At 57.2% G+C, this 19118-nt stretch overlaps 2 protein-coding genes across 15 annotated transcripts in view; one reads left to right on the forward strand and one right to left on the reverse strand.

Annotated features, from left to right (window-relative positions):
* The window catches only part of Mark2 (microtubule affinity regulating kinase 2), a 69272-nt gene extending 58405 nt beyond the window's left edge, over nt 1–10867 (forward strand). For 4 of the 13 annotated variants that reach the window (XM_052713969.1, XM_052713968.1, XM_052713970.1 and 1 more), the window contains 13 exons: nt 305–541; nt 1201–1320; nt 1426–1525; nt 1607–1719; nt 2744–2876; nt 3106–3278; nt 3481–3578; nt 4341–4502; nt 5026–5283; nt 6232–6258; nt 6982–7149; nt 8167–8211; nt 8806–10867. In XM_052713969.1, the coding sequence (XP_052569929.1) occupies nt 305–541; nt 1201–1320; nt 1426–1525; nt 1607–1719; nt 2744–2876; nt 3106–3278; nt 3481–3578; nt 4341–4502; nt 5026–5283; nt 6232–6258; nt 6982–7149; nt 8167–8211; nt 8806–9166 (1995 nt within the window). In that variant the 3' untranslated portion in view covers nt 9167–10867. The remainder of the gene's footprint in view (nt 1–304; nt 542–1200; nt 1321–1425; nt 1526–1606; nt 1720–2743; nt 2877–3105; nt 3279–3480; nt 3579–4340; nt 4503–5025; nt 5284–6231; nt 6259–6981; nt 7150–8166; nt 8212–8805) is intronic. The other 9 variants (XM_052713971.1, XM_052713972.1, XM_052713974.1 and 6 more) reach the window with 9 other exon arrangements.
* Rcor2 (REST corepressor 2) lies at nt 10421–17761 on the reverse strand. 2 transcript variants are annotated; one of them, XM_052713982.1, is made up of 12 exons: nt 17274–17759; nt 16551–16607; nt 16198–16278; nt 15904–15956; nt 15654–15815; nt 15417–15541; nt 15259–15328; nt 14964–15179; nt 13529–13606; nt 12389–12446; nt 12028–12257; nt 10421–11929 (listed from the first exon to the last, which is right to left on the reverse strand). In XM_052713982.1, the coding sequence occupies exons 1-12, from the start codon at nt 17398–17400 to the stop codon at nt 11615–11617; spliced, it is 1572 nt and encodes a 523-aa protein (XP_052569942.1). In that variant the 5' UTR covers nt 17401–17759; the 3' UTR covers nt 10421–11614. The 2 variants fall into 2 exon arrangements, with proteins under 2 accessions (XP_052569942.1, XP_052569943.1); XM_052713983.1 differs by lacking the exon at nt 16551–16607 and having other exon boundaries at nt 17274–17761.
* Nucleotides 17762–19118: the final 1357 nt, after the last annotated feature.

The following is a 19118-nucleotide window of genomic DNA, read 5'->3' on the forward strand; positions in this document are numbered from 1 at the left end:
GTATTCCTATTGGTACTGCCTGTGAGTCTCCTCATCGCTCAAAGAACTTGCAGGCATGACCAAGACGCATGGGCCCACTCTGAAGCCTTGTGCAGCTCCCAGGCTCCCTAGGCCTACAGATCCCAGCTTTATGCCTTCCTCCTGTCCAGCTTGTCTGTGCTGACTGACCCTGCCCTGGAGATGGAGAAAGTTCTGAAACTAGAGATGACTTGCTGGTGGCTATCCCATTGCCCTTGACCCTGCCTGCATGGATGCCACAGGGTTCTCTACCTGGGGCTCTGACGCTTAATATCTTACCTCTCAGGCAGAAAACCTACTCTTGGATGCTGATATGAACATCAAGATTGCAGACTTTGGCTTTAGCAACGAATTCACCTTTGGGAACAAGCTGGATACTTTCTGTGGTAGTCCTCCTTATGCTGCCCCAGAACTCTTCCAGGGCAAAAAATATGATGGTCCTGAAGTAGATGTGTGGAGCCTGGGAGTCATCCTCTATACACTGGTCAGCGGATCCCTGCCTTTTGATGGACAGAACCTCAAGGTGGAGTGAAGTGCAACCTTAGATCGTTTTACTTTTCATCTCTTGTTGGCCTCTGGTCTTATCTCTACCCTCTCAATAACTTTGTACTTGTCCACATTTTTCTCAAGTCGGAGCTTCAGAGAAAGGCCCGCTGAGAAAAAAGCAGTTAAATGGTCTTCCCTGCTGGATATAGTAGCACATGCCTGTAATTTCAGCAGTGGAGAGGCCAGGGCAAGAAGATTCAGAATTTCATGCCAGCCTGGGCTGGAGAGTGAGAGATCTCAAAAACAAACCAAAAGGGGCTAGCCAGGTGGGTTAGTGGATAAAGGTTGATTCCCCAGAACCCACACAGTAGAGGGAGAGAACCTGACCTCCTGCAAGTTGTCCTTTGACCTCCACTCACACTGTAGCGCACACACACCCTGTCCACAAAATAAACATTATTTTTCTTTTTAAAAAAAATGGTCTTAGAGTCTCAATCCTGTCTTGGAAGAGACAGTGTGTGTCCACCCCTCTGAAGCACTCTAAAGAGGTGCATGGCGTGTAGGGCTTGGTTGCCTCACTTGTGAGTTGCTGTGACCCAGGCTTTCTGCATCCTGTTTTCCAATGTCTGCTTCTCTGGATCCTGGATGTGAGACTTGTTCCCTTGGCCTAGAGTGACTTACATTTTCTAACCACAGGAGCTACGGGAGCGGGTACTGAGGGGAAAATACCGAATTCCGTTCTACATGTCCACGGACTGTGAAAACCTGCTTAAGAAATTTCTCATACTTAATCCTAGTAAGAGAGGCACTTTAGAGGTGAGCAGCATAGAACCCAGCTGACCAGAAATCCTGGGGTTCCCATGGAGACCCCCATGCTGAATTTCCTCCGCCTCTGTACTTTGCCCTTCCCTCTCTTCCCAGCAAATTATGAAAGATCGGTGGATGAACGTGGGACACGAGGACGATGAGCTAAAGCCTTATGTGGAACCACTCCCTGACTACAAGGACCCCCGGCGGACAGGTGAGGCTGTGCTGGCTGGGAGCTGGAGCCTGCCCACAGGTGGAGACCAGCCTTAACTGTCTTCCCTCCCCCAACCACCAGAGTTGATGGTGTCAATGGGTTACACACGGGAAGAGATCCAGGACTCGCTGGTGGGCCAGAGGTACAACGAAGTGATGGCCACCTATCTGCTTCTGGGCTACAAGAGCTCTGAGGTGCGTGCTTTCCATTCTCAGGCCCTGACCTGCCTGCCACCTGTGCTGTGGGTGGCACCCAGCCTTTAGCCCCTGATGAGGACGGAAGCCCGTGTTGTAAATACATATCCCCTCTGCTTAATTAACATGAGGCCTCCGCCATGGTGGATAAGGCCCTCAGTGAAAGAGGAGGAGGTGGGGCCAGGCCAGGCCTGGGCTCTGAGGGGTGAGTTGAGGTGGCTCATTGTGTTGATTAGAAAGGACTGAGGTGGTCTGGCTGGAAGTTCTGTGTAGGGCCCAATATCTATCTGTCTGTCTGGAAGTGTCCATCTCTAGGTTTCTATGTGTATCTATGTCTGTTTTACAGGAAGCTCCCCCAGTGTATCTGGATATGTTTCTTTGTGTCACAGGTCTGTCTTGGCTATGGATCTGGAAGCTTTAGGATTGTTCTTTTGCCAGTTTGGGTTCTAACTGCCCACCTGTACTCACAGCCTCCTGCTCTGGTGGTGGTGGGGTCTCTCTTGGTTATCACTTTAACCTGTTTTAGAGGTACCTCCATGACACCTGGTACGAGCCCCAGTTTCTCTGTGGGAAGGGATGGGTCTCTTAGTCTGAATGTGTGTGTTCTTGTGGGTGTATATGTCTCTGGGTATGTAGGCATGAGTAGCCCTCTCTGAGGAAATGGTGACTTTGTGGGGTGTCTTTGGTGTGTGTGTGTTCCTGTCTGTGTCAGAGCATGTGTGATCAAGGGCACCTGTCTATATTAGTCATGTAGGATGAAGTCTCTATGTGTTAGGGCAGGGTGGAACATGGAGGATGAAGTCTCTGTGTGGTAGGGCAGGGTGGAACATGGAGGATGAAGTCTCTATGTGTTAGGGCAGGGTGGAACATGGAGGCTAAAGTCTCTGTGTGTTAGGGCAGGGTGGAACATGGAGGATGAAGTCTCTGTGTGTTAGGGCAGGGTGGAACATGCAGGCATGCCCATCTGGAGGAATCTCCTCAGGACTTTGACTCTCCTTTGAAGCCATGTTTTCTGTTCTTGCAGCTGGAAGGTGACACCATCACTCTGAAGCCCCGGCCTTCAGCTGATCTGACCAACAGTAGTGCCCCGTCTCCATCCCACAAGGTTCAGCGTAGTGTCTCTGCCAACCCTAAGCAGCGACGCTCCAGCGACCAGGGTATGTGCTCTTGGGAATTGCATGTTAGGGACAGCTTTCTCCTGGGGCTTTGGGTAACAGCTACATTGCAGTCCTGGTTCAGCTCCTTCATAATAGCTTGGCCATGGGCAGGTTAATAACGTGCCTCCACTTCCGTGAAATGGGTCTGTGATGGTAAGAAAGGGCCAAGCACACAGTGGGTCTTCAGGCAGACTACTGCTCTTACACATTTCACAATTTTGCCCCATAGCCGTCCCTGCCATTCCCACCTCGAATTCCTACTCTAAGAAGCCTCAGAGTAACAATGCAGAAACTAAGCGGCCTGAGGAAGAGACAGGGCGGAAAGCCAGCAGCACCGCCAAAGTGCCTGCCAGCCCTCTGCCTGGCCTGGAGAGGAAGAAGACCACTCCTACCCCCTCCACAGTAAGCCTTGAGCTAACACCCCCACCCCCAGTCCTGGTCTCCCTCCTGTCCTCTGGTCTTCCTTGTTGAGGCCTGGCCCTTGGCTGTCCTTGAGCTTACTGTAGAAAGTAGGCTACAGAGCAGCTTGGGACAGGGGCATCCGGTGGTCCTGGGGAACGACATTGGCTCCTGTGAGACAGTTCTTGCCCTCCATTCCTCACAGAACAGCGTCCTCTCCACCAGCACAAACCGAAGCAGGAACTCCCCACTTTTGGACAGGGCCAGCCTTGGCCAGTCCTCTATCCAGAATGGTAAAGACAGGTGAGTACCTGGACTGCCCCGTGCCCGTGCTCTTGGGGGCCACTTCTCACAGTGGGCAGTGAGTCCTGTCAGTAGCCTCATCTGCTGCTTCTCCAGAGCAGTGTCCCTGGAGTCCTGTCCTGGCCCTGTCCAGTCTAGCCATCCACCGTCCCTGTTCCATGCCATCCCCTCCTCCTGTCCTCCTCTGCTCCTTGACATTTGCCAAGCCTAGGGTACCAGTGAGCAGTTCGTCAATCCTCCTGCTTCTTCGCCACACAAAGTCTAGAATTGCCCATCTCTCTAGGTACCTTCTGGCTTTGGGTTTGGGGTCCCAGCTGAGGACAGGACTCCCCAGTGAGGGCTTTCTTGTGGCCTCAGAAGCAGAGTTCCCTCCTTGCCTACCACCTTGCTTGGTGTCTTACATTCCTGGTCCCACCTCTTTTGAGACTGATGGAAGTTTCTCCTCAGCAGTATTCTATTCTTTGTATAGAGGGAAAATCCTTGTTCTCACATTTCCTCGGAGACCCATGTGGCCTCGAGACGGTAGCCTCTTGTCAGCTTCCCTCATTTTTGGTTTTCTCTTCCCAGGCTCTGGCTCCCCTGGCTGTTTACTCACCTTGTCCTCCACCTCTAATGGCTCACCTTAACTCCCCCTGGCCTGGAGCCCTTCCCTAGGCCTGACCTGCATCCGCTGAGGCTACAGCTCTGACCTTGCCCTTGCTTCCTAACCCAGGCTCTTATCTCACCCTTAATCCGGGCCTCTCCGCTGCTTTTGTCTCCTAGCCTAACCATGCCAGGGTCCCGGGCCTCCACGGCTTCTGCTTCTGCCGCAGTCTCTGCGGCCCGGCCCCGCCAGCACCAGAAATCCATGTCTGCCTCCGTACACCCCAACAAGGCCTCTGGGTTGCCCCCCACGGAGAGTAACTGTGAGGTGCCTCGGCCCAGGCAAGTGTGCTGGGGTAGCTAATGAACTTGTCCCCAGCCTGTCCCACCCCTGCCCCAGAGTATCTTCCCACCTAGGGGACCTGCTGCCTTTTGTCATCTTAGCAACAACCCGGAACTGGAGGACACAAACGGTAGTAATCCTCCTCTTCCTCCTCCAGCCCCTCAGAACAGGCGCACAGGAAGCTGTCCTGAGCTCCAGAGGGAAGGCTCTTTGTCCTATTCTGAACCTTCTTAGCTTTCCTCAGGGACAGTCAGCTCTCGAGGGTTCTCGTTGTCCCCACGCAGGTCCACGCCAACTCTCTCAGCCTGTACTGCTTGCATACATGGGTCCTCCTTGTCTCCCTTCCCTCCTCCCCAGACCATCTCACTACTGTCCTCAGTGGTCAGTCCTTTCCTTCTGTGTCCTCTGTGATGGCTGCTTCTGCCCCAGCATTCCCCCATCGCCATCCCGGGGCCTGCGTGTGCTCAGTACAGTGGCTCCCTGTACCTGACACGTGCCTTTGCCCTACCTCTCTTCCCACAGCACAGCCCCCCAGCGTGTCCCTGTCGCCTCCCCCTCCGCCCACAACATCAGCAGCAGTGGTGGAGCCCCAGACCGAACTAATTTCCCCCGGGGTGTGTCCAGTCGAAGCACCTTCCATGCTGGGCAGCTCCGACAGGTGCGGGACCAGCAGAATCTGCCCTACGGTGTGACCCCAGCTTCTCCCTCTGGCCATAGCCAGGGCCGGCGGGGGGCCTCTGGCAGCATCTTCAGCAAGTTCACCTCCAAGTTTGTCCGCAGGTGAGAGGGGCTGGGGCCAGGCCTTCCCACTTGCATGGGGGTTGGGGTGGGGACAGCAGAGCTGGGGTTGGGGCCTCAGCAGAACTAAGAAATAGGGTTGTCCTCAACATCTTAGGCACCTAGACTCATCCTCTTAGGCCTTTCCCCAGCTCTTCTCAGGCACCCCTAATTTGATGGCCCCAAGCAGATGGGCGATGCCGCCTCCTCTCTAGGGGAGTGTGAACTCAGATGCTAAAATAAAAGCCCCCTCTTCTCTCCTGGGTTCCCATGGAAACTTATATTTGGTGACGCAGCTGCAAAGTCATGAGGCATGAGCCAGGCTGGGTTGACAAGATTTTCCTAGTCTATTCTTGCCCCTTTGACCTCCTTCCCCGTTCTCCGTCCCCCAGGTAGATTGTGTCTGGCTCTAACTATGTTCTGCCCCAGGGCTTCCCAGGGCAAAGCCCATAAATGAAATGGCTGCTGAGGGCTGCAGTGGCCTCTCCTGCAGCGCCAGGGTTCCAGTGCCTTCCTGGCCTAGACCCAGGTGGGGAATCTCTTCATGAGGCTTCTCAAGCCTGAGCCCCCATCACAGAGACAAGTGGCCTAAGGTGGCTCAGCCATGGGATCTCCTGGGGTACTCTGTCCCTATTCAACCCTGGAGTCTAAACTATTCAGAACCAGGTGGGGCTTTGGAGAGCAAACCTCTCCGCCCCTGCTGCTTGTCCCTCACCTATCCAAGCCGCCAGACACAGGCGAGGCCGCAGGGCGAACAGAGCTGAAGTCCAGGACTCTGGACTCGCTGAGCGGCTCTTCTGAGACTGGGGAGACCCTTGAGCCTGGAAAGCCCGCTCCCACCTGCTTATCCACACACCGTCTTGTTGGTTTTTTGTTTTTTGTTTGTTTGTTTGATTGGTTTTTTTTTTATTTCTTTTTTTATTTTGTCTTTTTTTGTTTGTTTTTTTTTAGAAATCTGTCTTTCAGGTTTGCCAGAAGGTAGGCGTTGAGCCCACTCTGTGTGTGTGTGTCTGTCTGTCTGTCTGTCTGTCTGTGTCTTTGTCCTGCCTCTGTCACTAACTCCCCTGTTGGCTGATGCTTCCTGTCTTTCTACCTTGTGTATGTGGACTTCCTGTCTGCTATCTTAAAGGGATGGAGACTTCTCTGTTGGGGTCTTAGCCCTAAGCTGACCGTCCTGCACCTTCACACTGGCAGGACTTCGACTGCATGTTCTGAGAGGACATTTGAGTCCCTCAGAGCAGATGGCTCTGAAAGTGAGGGGCCTCCCTTGGTCTGCAGGCGCATGTCCTCAGGAGAGGAGAGGAGACCTCAGGGACTGTCCCTTTAAGATGGTGTCCTACCCACCCAGGTCTGGTCACCTTGGGCTCCCTTTCTGGTCCTTTCCCTGTTGTGTGTGCATGTGCTCCAAGTCACCTCACGGGGTTGAGGCACATCTGGAATGAGGTTTCATTTGGGGTGTCCTGGGCTTGCTGAACCTCAGGGCTGTGACCTATCTCCCCTGGACTATGGCATGACAGGACTTTGGAGTACTACAGGGACATTAGGGTCCCATGGCTAGCCTGACTCCTCCAGGCCCCAAAGCCTTTGCCTCATAGATGTAGTACAGCGCCCCCTTCTGGTAGGTGCTGCAGAACTGACCCAGCCCTCCCTGGCACAGCATCTGGGCGCTTACGCTGCTCTCCTCTGGGCTGTTTCCTCCAGATGTCACCTGAGCCTGCCAAAGAGCCAAGAGCTGGATATTCTCAGGCAGGGGTCATTCTGCCGCCAGGCCCTGGTGAAACAGCAGGAGGCCCACAACCTGCTCCTGCATCTCCCTTCCTGGGATAGAGCCTGGCTTGTTCAGCCTGGCCATGTCCTCTGCAGGCCTAGGTACGCCAGGTACTGAGCTGCAGACTGAGGGCCAGATTGGGAGCTCTGGATTTGCCTGGCAGGTGCCTTGGCTCCCCAGATGAAGGCGAGATGGGCCAGATGGGATCTTGAGACATCCCTACCCACCCACCCACCAGACCCCAGCTCACCGCATGGCTGGCAGGGCCTGCCCCCTAGGGGCCTGGAGAGAGCAGCCGGAGCCCTATCCTTTGCACTCGGGCCCTGCTCACAGTGTGCTTGTTGGCATCTGTGTCTTGTGTCTTCTGCTCCTTTTACATGTGCTGCTGCTGCTCTCTCTCTTTCTTGTCCCTCCTCTCCCCTGCAGCCCCCAGAATCCCAGCTCTAGACACTCATCTTCCTGGCAGGAGCTGGAGAAGCCGCTCAGCGGGGCCAGATCTCTTTCTCACCTCCCTAGGGCCCTGCCCAGCCCTTGCCTTATGTGAGCAGCCAGCCTGGCAGCCAGCAGTAGGGGAACTAGCAACACAGTGGCCTTGCCCACTGGGCCACAGGCACCTATCCCAGGTGTCTACCTAACAACTCCAGGTTCTGACACAGTAAACCTCTAAGAGGCTTTCACAGTCCCTCTTCTGTCAGCGTTCTGACACCCTGGTTATTGGCACAAAAATTTGCTCCCAGCCCTGATTCCAGTAGCGATCTTGAGCCTGACTGTGGGCTGGAAGGGGAGCTACTGGTCCTGGGCTGTGTGCTGGGTACATGTGCCTGCACAACCACACCCTCCTCCCCCAGAGCTGGGGCTCCTTCCACCAGCACAGATCTCTGGGAATGTGGGGAGGGACAGCCCCCTGCTGGGGTTCCCTGTCAAGAGTGGGGCAGTCAAGCTGCCTGTGTGGGGCACTGCCAAGCCATGTTGGCCTGTAGATGACTGGCAAGTAGCTTTTGGGTTTGGGTCCTGCCCCCCGACTGGTGGCATGTCCCCAGACCCAACCTCACCCGGGTCTGCAGGGTGGAAGGAGCGAGAGGTCCCAGACTAAACTCTCCCTCGCTCTGTTTTTTGAGGAACCTGAATGAACCTGAAAGCAAAGACCGAGTGGAGACGCTCAGGTGAGAGGGCCGGAGCCAGCACTGGCGGCCCTGCCCAAGCCAGGGCTTGTCAGCCTCCTGCTCCTCTTTCTCCTGCCACTGGTGCTCTCTCTGGCGATTCTGCTCTGCCTCCCTCTTGGGGGCTCCCTTTCCTAGGAGAATTTCCCTTTCCCACGCCTACCTGCAGTGGTTCTGGGCCCTGCTCAGGTCCTGGTGCCTTACGAACCAGAGCCCTGACAGGGCAGGGTGCTCCAGGTTCCCACCCTTCCTGGCCTTGCTGCTCAGCCTCATCATCCTCCTGGAGGACAGTCTGCTTGGTGCTGCTCAGTGCACTTGTTTCCTGCCTGATCCCCCAAAGAAAAGAACCAGTTAACAGCATGGAACTGTCACCCTACCCTAGCTGGGCTCTTCTCCCCCCCTCCATCCTGAGAGACAAGGGCCAGAGGCCTCCCATGTCCCATGTGCCAGGACAAGGGACCGCTGCGCCCTCTTCTAGCTGTGGCCGCACTCCTTCCTGCTTTCCTCCCTGGCCTCAGGGTCTGTCTGCCAGGGTGGTTCTCTCATGGGTGGGATGCCTCAGCCTCCATCTTACGCCTCCCTCTGCCCTCTCCACAGACCTCACGTGGTAGGCGGTGGAGGCAATGACAAGGAAAAGGAAGAATTTCGGGAGGCTAAGCCTCGTTCCCTGCGCTTCACCTGGAGCATGAAGACCACGAGCTCTATGGAGCCCAACGAGATGATGCGGGAGATCCGCAAGGTGCTGGACGCCAACAGCTGCCAAAGCGAGCTGCACGAGCGGTACATGCTGCTGTGCATGCATGGCACCCCAGGCCACGAGAACTTTGTGCAGTGGGAGATGGAGGTCTGCAAACTGCCCCGGCTGTCTCTCAACGGTGTTCGGTTTAAGCGGATATCGGGCACCTCCATGGCCTTCAAAAACATTGCCTCCAAAATAGCCAACGAGCTGAAGCTTTAACAGGCTGTCGGGAGGGGGGCAGCAGAGACCCACCGGTGGACTTGGCTGCTTGGGCCAACCCTGCATTCCCCCGGGAGAAACTGCGGGATGAATTGGTGTGTCTCCCCTGCTGGCACTTGTCCCCTTCCAGGCCCTTCTCAGTTTTTTTCTTCCATGTTTGTGGGGGAAGGGAAATGGTTCTTCCTCCCTCACATTCACCCCTGCCCAGAAGTCCCTCCTTCCCCTCTTCCCCTACAGGAGGCAAAGGAAGGGGAAGGGGTGGGGGGGCAGGGCTCCCCCTCGGTACTGCGGTTGCACAGAGTATTTCGCCTAAACCAAGAAAATTTTTATTACCAAAAAGAAGAAAAAAAGAAAAAAAAAAATCCCAGCGGCCACCTTTCCTCCTGCCCCATTGGGACAGTCAAGACTGGATCTGTGGGGTTCCCGGGAGGGTGGCTCAGGGCTGGAACACTCTCAGGCAAGAGCGGTGGAGTTCCCGGGCAGGCCCTCCGCCAGGCCCACTTTGGGCTTCTCCCCTCTCCCCACTTCTTTCCCCTCCAAGCAACCCACCAGAGGTGGCCTTCCCTTGCCCCCAGGCCCTTGGGCTACAGGCCTTTACGCTGGGGCCCAGTGGGGGTACTGCACAGCCTTGGCGAGGGTGGGCGGTGGGACCCTGGCTCCCTCCATACCATATCCTCTGCTCTCCTTCCCCAGAGCTGGGCATTTCTTTCCGTGAGCTGCTGTGGGGATATTTGTTCCCCTCCTCAGAAGTCTGTGCCATCTCCCACCTTTCCGGCGGAAGGCGGGGCTGACCCCAGTACTGGGAGAGGGAAGGGGGCTGGGCCATGGGCTCTCAGCCCCCAGGGGGCCGCTTGGGAGCAGGGACACAGGCTTCTCCGTTCTGGGCGTCTTTGTCTGAAAGCACAGCCCCTCGCCACCACCACCCCCCCCCCCCCCACTGCTTCCCCTTCCTTGGCATTCATCTGGGCACCGTTCTCATCTCTCAGCCTTGCCTTTTCTTCCTGGCGCTGCTGCCCCTCCTCTCAGGAGACTGTCCAGGGCCTCCATGGCTGCCTGGCGGAAGGCTGGATCGGGCAGCAGGTCCAGGAGTCTGTCCTCCATAGGGTGGGGCAAAGTGACTCCCGCTTGCTGACCTCCAAGGCGCTTGGCTGGTGGTGGCCACTGCACCCCTTAATTTATTTCTCTGCTGTTTCAGTTCTTGAGAAATTGGGGGAGTCTTACAGAGGCTACCCCTGCCCTCACCTGAGTTGTACATTTTTTTTTTTTGTGATGGGTTTTATTTTTTATTTTATTATTATTATTTTTTTTTTGATTTATGATGACTCCACTCCCAGCCCCAGTGTCGTGTGTCACCCCCCTCCCACCCGGTCATCACCTTGGCTCCCGGACCAGGCCAGACTCCGCCACATGTTGAGTCCTTGGGTTCCAGGAAGGGACCTTGCCAACCTCAACCCTCCAGCCCCATGCTCCACTGGCTATGTCTCAGACCAAGGGCTCCTCCTCCTTCCCCCTCTTGCCCTATGGAACAGCCCGGGTGCTCCAAGGGGGCCAGGAGGGCATGGCTTGGCTCCCAGCAAATGGGGTGGGGGCCGGGGCACCCAGGCAAGGTGGCCCCTCCCTGCCTAGCCCCCTCTTCCTCTACCCTGCACTTAGTTTCTCCTCTGGATCAAACACGTAATAAAGAGAATGTTTGGAATCTGAGCTGCCACCTCCTGTTTCTTCTCCCTGCCGGCAGGGACTCAGTGCCCGCCCCTGGGCAAGATGTGGCCTAGCCTGCCTGCCTTGCAGGAAAGAATTGGTTACTGTCTTGGTCCTGGGGGAGGCCAGTGCTGGGTGGCCAGTTCCCTTCCACCCTCACAAAGACATGAAGATGCATACATTAAGAGGTTGCATTTATTTCTTTTTTAAAAATGTTGAAAAATAAACCCATGTCTGTGTTAAGTCCCCAACCCTCCTTTCTCCAAGCTTGGGGGTGGACAAAGTGGGCCCCTCACGCTGCTCAACATTCTTCCTACCAGGTCTCTGCCATCCCCACCCCAGACCCCTCCCCACTGCACCTGACTTATTGCTAAAAGGAGGGAAAGGTGAGTGAGGCCAGCTATCACCCCAGCTGCCCTCTTCCCCCACCCCATGCTAAAGTCACCACCCCCACACAAAGGGTAGGCCCAGAGGCCAGGCCCTCGGCAGGCAGGCAGGCAAGGAGGCAGCCATTCCAGTCACAGCCAGGAAGCAGAGTCCCTGCAGGCCCTGAGCTCTAGCCCCTGGCTGGGGGTTGACAAGCTCAGCTGCCAGGAACGCATGCAGAACCCACAGGTCCAAGCTGTGCCAACTGGCAGCTCTGGGTCTTTGAAAGACCTGGCAAAAGCCCTAGTCCCTTCTGTCCTTAGTGATGCTAGAGATATCCAGCCAAGGGGTTCAGGAGCCTCTGGGCAGTGGAGGATCCAGGGCTCAAATTGAGGGTGCAGGGGGCTCCAAGGGGGCTCCAATCAGGGTAGGTGGAGGCTGAGGACCAGGGCGGGCACTGTGGCGAGAGGCAGCCAGGGCAGGGCGGATGAGAGGTGGTGGGGGCTGGTTGGGGGCCAGCCGGGGCTGCAGGAAGCGGCCCTGTTGCAGGGGAGGTGGCTGGCGGAGCAATGTGGGAGCTGTGGGCAGAGGTGGCCTCAGCAGTGGAGGTGGCTGGGAAAGCGAGGTAGGTGGCGGAGGCGGGGGCGGTGCAGGGGGTACTGATCGGGGTACTGATGTTGAGACAGATGTAATCTGGACCTGAGGGGAGAGAAAAGGGTGAGGAGGCTGCTCCTGCACATGCTTGGCAGCCCCAGAGATTCCCTTCTCCTCTGAAGACTGAGCCCCCTGCTTCTCACCTCATCATCTTCTTCTAGGGCTGGGGCTGGCACAGGAGCCCCTCGCCTGGCCTCTTCCATGGGGACTGGAGCTGCAGGGGCCCCATCCTGCTCAGCCTCCCATTCCTGCAGCACCTCCTCCAGGTTGAAGCGCCGACGGTAGCTCACAAAGAAGGTCTTCACTTGGGTCAGAGTCTTGTTCCCAATCACCTCCGCAATAGCCCCAAAGTCTTTGCCATATCTACGAATAGCTGTGAGGATCAAGAAGGGCAGCAGACTGTTAAATGCCCCCCAGAACTATTTACTTCCCCTCCACTTCAACTCCTGGAAAGAAAGGTAAGAGGTCTCTAGGGTTCTCAGTTCTCGCCACCGCCTGACCCACCTTGTACAGCCAGAAGTTGCTCATCTGTGGTCCAGCGGGAATTGAACTTGGTATTGGCCTAAAAAACAAGGAATATAAATAACCATTATACTGAAAATATGTAAAGGGAGAGAGGGGATGGAGAGATGGTTCAGCAGTTAAGAGCACTGGCTCTCCAGGAGAGCACCTACATGAAGGCTCACAACCCTCTGAAACTCCAGCTCTAGAGTATCTGGTGCCCTCTTCTGGCCTCCATGGACAGCAGGTACACATGTGGTACACTTACAAAGATATAGACAAACACTCCTACACATGAATAGAAATAATCTTTAAAAGTACGCCGAGCAGTGGTGGCGCACACCTTTAATCCCAGCACTCAGGAGGCAGAGACAGGCGGATCTCAGATTTTGAGGCAAGCCTGGTCTACAGAGTAAGTTCCAGGACAGCCAAGGGTACACAGAGAAACCCTGTCTCAAGAAAACCAAAAATTAATTAATTAAAATATGTATGTGGAGGCTGGTTAGAAGTCTCAGCAGGTAAAGGCTTCTTCCATCAAACCTGATGACCTGAGTTTGATCCCCAGGATCCACAACATGGAAAGAGAACCAGCTCCTACAAATCATCCCTCCAACCTCCACACATGCACTATGACAGGTCCCACCACCCCATCTGAGTCCACCCCACCCAAGTTAATAAATGTGAAACATATGGTTCCACAGGGCGGTGGTGGTGCACGCCTTTAATCCCAGCACTCAGGAGGCAGAGACAGGCAGATCTCTTGAGTTCGAGGCCAGTCTGGTCTATAGAGCGGGATCCAGGACAGGCTCCAAAAACTACACAGAGAAACCATCGGGGGGGGGGGGGGGGGGGGGGGGGGGGGGGGGGACGAAAAAAAGCCGGGCGGTGGTGGCGCACGCCTTAAATCCCAGCACTCGGGAGGCAGAGCCAGGCGGATCTCTGTGAGTTCGAGGCCAGCCTGGGCTACCAAGCGAGTTCCAGGAAAGGCACAAAGCTACACAGGGAAACCCTGTCTCGAAAAAACCAAAAAAAAAAAAACGAAAAAAAAAAAGTATACTTCCTAGGCAGACCCCCCTCCTCATTTCTGTCCTGCCTTTAGGGAAAACCCCCTTTTGTACCCAAATAAAAACATAACAGCCTTACCTCAGGGGGGCGGAGAGGGTCGATGCCACCCTCCAGTGCTTGTCGGAGGCTGCTGTTGGTCTGCTTCATGCTCTGAACCTAGGCCAAGAAGGAGAAAGGAGCATGGACCTCTGCATCCTAGGAAGGACCGCCCCCTCCCCCAGGTCCTTTCTCCCCCAGTAGAGCACTGGGGACTGCCACCACCATCCAGTCCATAATCGTAGGACACTAGTGATTTGCTCATGTGGGTGGGACATTTTTGTTTGATTGGGTTTGGTTTTGTTTTGTTTTTTGTCTTTTTGGGTTTTTTGAGGGAACCACAACCCAGGCTGGCCTCAAACTGGCTATAGAGCTGAGAACTCCTAATTCTCCTGCCTCTGCCTCCCAAGTGCTGGGATTACTAGTGATTGCCACAGCACCCAGCTTTCTTATTTGAGACCAAGTCTTACTGCTTGCCAAGAGGCCGAGGGGTGAAAAAGACAGGTAAAAGTGCTTGCCACAAAGCCCGATGACTTAAGTTTGATCCTCAGAACTCACGTAAAGGGGGAAGGAAAGAACCACGTGAGCACATGGCACCTGTGCCCATATACATATCATATACACATACATACATCTTGCATACCCTTAAAAGGTACTTGCCACCAATCCTGACCCAAGTCTGATTCCCAGGACCTAACTAGTAGAGAGAACCAACTCCACAAGTTGTCTGACCTCCACACTATGGCATGTGGGAGCCCCGGCCCCACGCACAAAATAGTAACAAAGTAAATGAGATAAGGTCTCACATATCCCCCAGATAGCCTCAAATTCACTACGTAGCCAAGGGTAGCCACCTGCCTATGTTTAAAGTCTACAAGAGCTAGAGAGTAGCTCAGTTGGGATTGCTTGCCCAGCATGCATGATCCTCAGCACTTCATAAACAGAGCATGATGGTACATGCCTGTAATCCTAGCACTCCGGAGGTGGGGGGTGGAGGCAGGAGAGTCAGAAACTCAAAGTTATCCTCTGTTACAGAGCAAGTTTGAGACTAGCCTGGAATACATGAGACCCTGTTCCCCACTCCCCCCAAAAAAGGCCAGGGAGCTGGCCAGTCAGGCAGGTAAAAGTACTAAAAGTACTTGCTACAAAGCCGACAAGTTGAGTTTGCTACCCAGAACTCATGAAAAGGCAGAAAGAAAGAACCACGTGAACACCAAGGCACAAGTGCCATGCACCTATCATACGTACATGTGCATGCCTGCCTACACACACACACACACACACACACACACACACACACACACACACACACACACACACACACACCAGAAAAGAATGTCAAGTTATCCTGAATCCCTGACAGTGGGACAGAGCCAAGCTTGGCACTACACCATTTCCCTTACACCTCAGCTGCCCCAACACAGGTCTCAGGAGCTGACGACCCCCTCTGCATGGCCCCCTTTCCTTGGGCCCCCACCTGGCGCTTAAGAGAGATGAGCTGTGAGTCGAGACCTCGGAGTGTGAGGTTAGCAAGGTCTGGGCTTCCTGATACTGCAGTGAGGCCTTCAGGACTCAGGTACATGCCCTTGGGCGGACGTCTCCGAGTTCGAAGTGGGTGGTGGCGGTACTGAGACACCTGAACCTCCTTCTTCCCAGGACCAGGCCGTGCATTCAGAGGTCGAGATGGCAGAGGCTGAAGGGAAATAAAGAATACTGTGTATGTCTGAGGCCAAGGTGAGGGGTGGCCAGGGCAGAGCAGCTAGAGACCTCACCTCTCGCTTGGGGTCTCCAGTGTCTGGCTCTCCCTCACTCACAGCTCCTCGTCCCTCTTCAAGCTCATCACTGCTGACACAGGGCCAGGGAGAAAATGAGGGAAGGCCCAACCCAAAATAGTCAGCCCCCTGCCCCTACCAACAACCCCCACCCCCACCTGTCTTCTTTGTCCTTGCGGCCACCCAGCCGCCTGGCCTGCCTGTCCATCACACTAGTTCGACTTCGGGTCTTCTTCCAAGAGTAGTAATACTTCACCAGGCTGGGGATCAGCTTGTCAGGTAGCTGGGGAGGCAAGGCCAGAAACAGGAGTCCACCTGAGACTCTGGCCCCAGGTAAGCTGTTTGGGACTGAAGGGCTGAGGAACACTCAATGGGCCACGGACGTCGAGTCTTACCATCTGCTGGATCCGCTGGAAGCACTTGCCATGGAATCCAAAGGCCTGTTCAAACAGCACCTTGTCCTCCACTGTCCACTCATCGGGGAAGGGGGTGAAGTTGGCCAGATCAGCCAGGGATTTCTCCACATCGTGCTTATGCCACAGAAGCATGCCAAGTGCCTGGCCCAGGACAGAAGCAGCTCAGGCCCGGCCACCCCAGGACTGCTCTACCCTGTCCCACTCCCACCCCTCAGGACCTCCAGCTCACCTGCTCAATGTTGTAGCCATGCTTCTCCTTGGCCATGGCAATGTACTTGTCAACTGCAGGGGGAAGGAGTGGGGTCACAGAGGGTAAGCCCCCAAAGCAAGGACCACTTGTCAGCCTGCAGCCCCCTTCTTTATCTTGCCCAGGCTGGTCTCAAGCTCCTAGGCTATGGCAATGCTCCTACCACAGACTTCCACGTAGAGGGGGCTAACGGCCCACTTCTAAGGAAGAGCTGGCCCGGGGAGAGCAGGGCTCCTGCTCCCAAGATTGAGTCTGAGCACGGCCCACCCCACTCACGTTTGGCATCCGATACACAGTGGTTTGGTGACCACACCAACATCCCCTTCAGCTCCTTGTTGCTATAGCGCGCTGGGCTCTCTGAAAGTCAGAAGAGCAGAATTGGCTTTGTGGCACTCACGGGAACAGGAGACCACTGGGCAACACTGTCAAGCTGGGAGGTGAGGCCCAGAAGGGAAGGAGGAGCAGAGATCCAGACAGGAAGGCAGAGCAGGAAAAGTAACAGTGCCACGGGGCCACCCACCCCGCCCACCGCCTGTCCCTCAAGCAGGAGCCAGCCAAGAGTTCCCAGGTGGGGCTGCCGGCCAAGCCATCGGCCTCCCCCCCTCCTCCGTGTCTGACCTGCCACTCACCAGGCTTGCACTCCGGAATTACTGCTTGGTAATTGGTTCCAACACGGATCATGCTGTCTGTGGAGCCAGGGGAGGCAGTCAAGACTCCAGAGAAGTGGGGGGAGGACATGGCGGGGGAGGGAGCTGATCTAGAGTTCTCCTTTCTGGCCACTCAGGGCCCCCACCACCCAGGAGACTCACTTTTCCCCGATGGTCCCCCCAGCAACCCTCCAAGGCGGAGGGGACTGGGAGAAAGACCCTGCCTAGTCATGGCCATGGGGGGAGGGGGGTTAAGAGGGCAGTTTAAAGCCCAGGCCAGAGCAAAGTGCTTTGTTCTGGCTGGGGGGGTGGAGGCTTGGAGGGCTACCCCTAGACCTGGAGTGGTCCCTGCAGGGAACCTGGGGCTCCTCCCCACCACATGCGCTTCACAGCTCCGCATGGAGGTGTCTTTCCAGCCCCTGGCCCAATCAGACCTCAGTCCCTGGCAAGGTGGCAAGGTATGAGGGACCCAATCCATCCAAGAGAGGCACCTTAAGCTCCCTCAGCGACTGAGGGCAAAGGGGAGGTGGGTGGCCAGCGGCCCAGGCTGTAGATTGCCCATGCCGGCAGCCCCAAGCATGAGAAAGCAGAGGCTGCAATTCAGGAGCGGCAGAAACCATCTGTGGTTTGCAACTCTCCCCCTCCCCACCTTCCGTGTCCCCTCCCCGGACCAGCGCGCCTTTAACCCTAGGCCACCGGGCTCACCGTGCGAGTGCTCCTCCTCGCTGCTGTCATCCTCCGAGTGCGGCTGTCCGCCGTTGGGTGCCGTCTTGGCCCGACTTCGGGACAGGATCCCGGAGCCCGCACTGGGCTTCTCCATCACCGAGGGCATTACCCCGCCCGGCTGCCCCGGGGGGGCGCGGGAGCCTTTGGAGAGCGTCGGAGCTTGCCGCGCTTGCCTCGAGTGCCGCACCCGGCCCGGCCTGGAGAGGTCGCCACTGAGGCTACGAGAGGCGGGAGGTCAGCGTGGCTAGGGTCCGAGAGGTCGGGGCCCCGGAGGGCTGCCCTAGCGCTCACTGCGACCCCCACGGGCAAGGACGGCAGAAAAGTTTGTGAAGAAGTGGGGGTACGTGGAGGACGGCGCGGCCGGGGGCACACTCGCTCCGTGCGCCCCTCGGGGTTGGGGCTCCCCCGGGAGGAATCGGGGCGCGCTGCCCTCGGGGAGCCCCGGAGCCGCGCCGCGCGCCTGCCCACGCCGTTCGGCCGGCGAGGGCTGCCTCGCAGTGGCCGCCGCTTGCGGGCTCCGCGCCCCTCGGCTCTGCCGAGGATGCCCGGTCCCCAGTGGGGGAATCCTGCCCAGCCGGACCCCACGGCAGCCACGCCAGCCCGCGGGGGCCCTGGCGGCGGGACGGCGCGCACGGCGTGCGGCGCTGGAGCAGAGTTGCCGGGAGGCGGGCGGAGCGCAGCCGCGGGCGCCGCCTCGCACCCTCCCCGGCGCGCTCGCTCGCCCCGCCGCGCTCGCGCTACCGCCGCTCGCTCGCCCGCTCTCCGCCGCCGCCGCTCGCTCCTCGCGCACACAATGAAGCTGCTGGCAGGGAAGTAGTGCCGGCTGCGGCCTCAGCACCCCTCCCCCAGTCGATGCCTCCGCCAGCTGAACATCTGGCCCTGGGGTGGGAGGGAGGGCCCGGGGGGCGGGGCCTAGGGCCGGGGCTAGACCTCCAGGGGGTGGGGTCAGGACCAGGATGGGGCCCGCGTACCCCCCCCCCCAGGGAGCGCCCCTCGTGTCTCTGAGCTCTCAGACTTGGCCCCTGTGGGTAGACCTCAGTGTCCCCCAGGAGAAGCCCCGGGGTCAGCCCCACCCACAATCACACCGGCTCCACACACTAGTGGGCTCCGATTACTGTGGTCTGCCCCGGGGGCCCAGAGGCCGCCTGTCCGCCCGCCCGGGTGGAGCCCAGCTTTTCCTTCCATTTCTCTTCCTGCCAAGGAACTCCCTGCCCCCCCCTTCCGCAGGGGGACCCCCCCTTTCATGCGCCCTTGGGGGCCAAAGCGGATGGGAGGCCGGACAGGCGCGAGATGAATTTCTCCAAGAGCTACTGGGCCAGAACCTGACTTCTGCTGGATCTGTGGGTCCCCAGGGGTCACCCTTGTGTCTCTTAACTGCTGCAGTTTGCGCCCCAAATCAGTGGTGCCAAAGAGGAATGGGCATGGAAGCTATAAGGCAAGGTCTGGGTTGAAGGGGGCGAGCTCCCCACCGGATTCACTGTCACCCCAGCTGGAAGCAGCATCCCCCTCCCCCCGGACAGGCATGGGCAGAGTGACAGACAGGGAAGCCGGTTGGGAGGCACAGACGGAGTTGGGGGAGGGGGTGGGCAGAGACTTTCAAAGCCAGACCCAGCCACCCTGCCAGGCACACAAAGAGCCAGCGCACTCACCGGCAGCTCGAAGCTGCGAGCTGCGCCTGTGCCCGTCCCCGCCGCCTGGGGCACGTGCTGCAGCGCACACAGGCCGAAGCCCCCCGCCCGCCGCCCCTCCCACGGGGAGCCCCGGACTCCTGGACACGCCTTACCCAGGCACACCCCGCTATGCCCAGATCGAGCCGAGCCTGCA

This window comes from Peromyscus californicus, unplaced genomic scaffold (genome assembly GCF_007827085.1).
Source record: "Peromyscus californicus insignis strain IS unplaced genomic scaffold, ASM782708v3 Scaffold_4__1_contigs__length_199733344, whole genome shotgun sequence".
NCBI lineage: Eukaryota > Metazoa > Chordata > Mammalia > Rodentia > Cricetidae > Peromyscus > Peromyscus californicus.